The 3,654-nt window shown below is 31.0% G+C and overlaps 1 protein-coding gene across 1 annotated transcript; it reads left to right on the plus strand.

Annotated features, from left to right (window-relative positions):
- Positions 1 to 487: 487 nt before the first annotated feature.
- LOC135950783 (uncharacterized) lies at positions 488 to 1,429 on the plus strand. Its single transcript, XM_065500310.1, has one exon. The coding sequence runs from the start codon at positions 488 to 490 to the stop codon at positions 1,427 to 1,429; it is 942 nt and encodes a 313-aa protein (XP_065356382.1).
- Positions 1,430 to 3,654: the final 2,225 nt, after the last annotated feature.

Consider the following 3,654-nt stretch of genomic DNA (forward strand, 5'->3'; position numbering starts at 1 on the left):
CCAAAAAGAACATGGTATGAGGGCACCTATACTCTCTACTACTTTCGTGTAAAACAATTTCGATGGAGACTCGATTAGTTCAGGAGTTATACGTATCACACGCATAAACGCACGTACTTTATATTCAGTCCTGGTGTTTTAATTTTTATTTTTGGTATAATAAACAGTTTAAATATTTAAAGTGAATTAAATTCGTTCTGTAATAAAATTGCATTCTGTTGCATGTTACACTTGTGTCTTAAATAATTTATAAATACTTAATTTTTCATTGTTAAATCATAAATTTTATTGTTTACAAACACATATACAATAATTATTAATTATCATTAAAATTACACTCAACTGGAATTACATTTCTTCGTAAATAAACATTTGATCTGCTGAATATAATCTGTCAATTTTATCAGTGCTGCCATATCTACCATTAGTCAGCGTTGTATTCTTTAACAATAATCGGTATTATCGACATACACTTAAAGAAATTACTATGGCAGATAAATTTAAATGTCTCAACAAAAGCTGTACTTTATCAGGTGATGATGAAAGAATGGTGGTTTGTTGGCTTTGTCATGGCATGTGTCATTTTAAGTGCAGTGGATTGACCGGTTTGGTTGCTGAAGCTGTGTGTAAAACTAAAGGTTTACATTGGTGTTGCAATGCCTGTCAAAAAATTGGTGTCGAATATTATCGTTTTTATCAAAGCACTAAAAATACATTTCTAAATATTCAAAATAAATTATCTGCACTGTCCAGTGAGATAGCAGCTTATGGTAATCTATATGAAGAATTTAAACAATTAAATTGTCTAAATTCTCCACCGCAATCTTCTCCTAAACGCCGAAAATCATCAAGAACCAAAAATAAAACAAACGCTTCTCAAAGTCCTGGTGCTTCTGTTGTTTCCAATGTTGTTGTTTCCGATTCAATTACACCAAGTACATCAACGAGTAACCCCGATAAGTATGCTACAATGTTGAATACTATATCGGATTCAGTATATTCACATATGCAAACTACCGCTACATTTGTTAATTATGATAATATTGCTGGTACTTCAAATGCTGCTACAAATCAAATTTCAAATACTGGCTTAAAAATTATTCCGCCTAATAAATCAATTTTTATATCCCGTTTCGCATCTGATACTACTGTTGAACAAATAAATTTTTACATAAAATCAAAATTGAATTTTGAAGCTGACTTTACCACATATAAATTTTCGTATGCACAACCTAGGAGGATTACATCTTTCAAACTCAATGTTCCCCACGATCTTTATGAACAAATAGTAAATCCTAATTTCTGGCCTGCAAATACTTTGGTACGTGAATATGAATTTAAAGATAATCCAAGAAAACATAACATTGCTGTACTTCCGTCTGGTCACCGATTAAATGATAATTCAAACTCCAACATTTCAAAAAACTGAATTGTGAACTTATTGATCGATTAACCTTTATTTATCAGAATGTTCGAGGCTTAAACACTAAAATATCAAACCTTCTTATAAATAGTTATGATTTTACTTATGATGTTATTGTTTTTACTGAAACATGGCTGAAAGACAACGTATTCAATTCTGAACTTCTCTGCAATAAATATCAGATCTACAGATATAATAGAAATGATCGAAACGGCGGTGGTGTTTTAATTGCAGTTTCATGCCATTTTGCCTCTGAATCAATTTCGTCCTGCTCTTCAGAAAATATTGAATTCATTAGTGTAATGATAAAACTGAAAAATAATAAAATCTACCTCACCTGTTCATACATACCTCCTAATTCTAATGAACTAGTATATAAACAACATGTAAATGTCATAAAAATGATTGCTGATCTTGTTGAAACAGATGATGCTTTTTTTGTTTTTGGTGATTTCAATCTGCCCTCTATTTCCTGGGCAAAGTTACCTGATGCTCCTAACTTAATTCCAACAAAATCTAAAAACTTTGATGATGATTTTTTAAATAATATATTCGATATTTGCCTTTATCAACTAAATAACGTTTTTAATGAATTTGGAAAATTATTAGATTTGTTATTTGTAAACGATACATGCAATTGTGTAATTTCTCGCTCAGATCCTGTTACTTTACCGGAAGATAGATTTCACCCCACATTCGAACTTGTTTTTACATTGCCTCTTGCACATAAATCCGCAACTCAAATAAACCACGAGAAAGTTTATAATTTTAAACAAACAAATTACGTTAAATTAAATGAGTTAATATCTAATACCAATTGGAATGATTTACTGTGTGTCCCATACTTAAACAATTCAACTTTGGATGACATGGCTGACATTTTTTACAATAAAATATATTCTTTCATGGATGAATGCACTCCAAAACACAGTTTTTACCAACACACTGGTCCTCCTTGGAATTCTAAACATTTAACTAAACTAAATAATTTAAAGAATAAATATTATAAAAAATTTAAAAAATCTGGCTCTCTCGTAGATTATGGTAAATACTCAGTTTCTCGTGCTGAATACAATACTCTCAACAATTTCCTTTATAATAAATATTTACTTAAAATGAAAAATGATTTTAAACTTAACTCTAAAGTGTTTTACAACTTTGTCAACTCTAAAAGAAAGACAAATGGATATCCTTCTGTAATGAAATTCAACAATTGTGAATCTTCCGATGACGTTAACGTATGTAATATGTTTGCTGATTTTTTTGCTAGTACATATTCGGATGCACAATATGTCTCTGATAGTTACCCCTACTCATTATACACTAACCGTGATATAGCGTTCCCGTATATTGACTCTGTTGATTTATTGGAAAGTTTAAATAAACTAAAAATTTCGTATAATTATGGTCCTGATGGTGTTCCAAGCTGCATCTTACATTATTGTGCTCAATCGTTGGTAAAACCATTAATAATGTTGTTCAACACATCCATTAAATATGGCTATTTTCCTAAAATTTGGAAGTCTTCTTACATTATTCCGTTATTTAAATCCGGTAATAAATCTGATATCTCCAATTATAGAGGCATTGCTAAACTCAGTGCAATTCCTAAGATTTTTGAGAATTTTATCACTGATTACATGTACCATCAATCATCATCTATACTGTCATCGTGTCAACACGGATTTCGGAAAGGTTGTTCTACTACAACGAATGTCCTTCATCTTACAACACATGTAAACCAAGGCTTTGTCCAAAGAAAACAAACTGATGCCGTATATACCGATTTTAGTAAAGCTTTTGATAAAGTAAATCACAACCTTCTTTTTATTAAGCTGGACCTTCTGGGTTTAACATCTCGCAGCCTAAACTGGATAAAATCGTATCTTTTGGATAGAACTCAATGTGTTAAATTCAATAATAAATACTCCAAAAATATTTTGGTTACTTCTGGTGTACCTCAAGGGAGCCACCTTGGTCCTATTCTCTTCTCCCTGTTCATCAATGACCTTCCGGATGTTTTAAATTTTTGCAGCATTCTAATGTATGCGGATGATGTCAAAATCTTTTTGAGCTTCTCTCAATATGTGGATCATTTTTATCTCCAATCCGATCTCAACAATTTCTTTTTTTGGTGCAGTCAAAACCTAATGGAATTAAACTTAAAAAAATGTAAACTTATGCGCTTTTCTAGAAGTAATTATATTCCAGCCAACTATACTTTGGGCAAT

This window comes from Calliphora vicina, chromosome 2 (genome assembly GCF_958450345.1).
Source record: "Calliphora vicina chromosome 2, idCalVici1.1, whole genome shotgun sequence".
Classification (NCBI taxonomy): Eukaryota; Metazoa; Arthropoda; class Insecta; order Diptera; family Calliphoridae; genus Calliphora; species Calliphora vicina.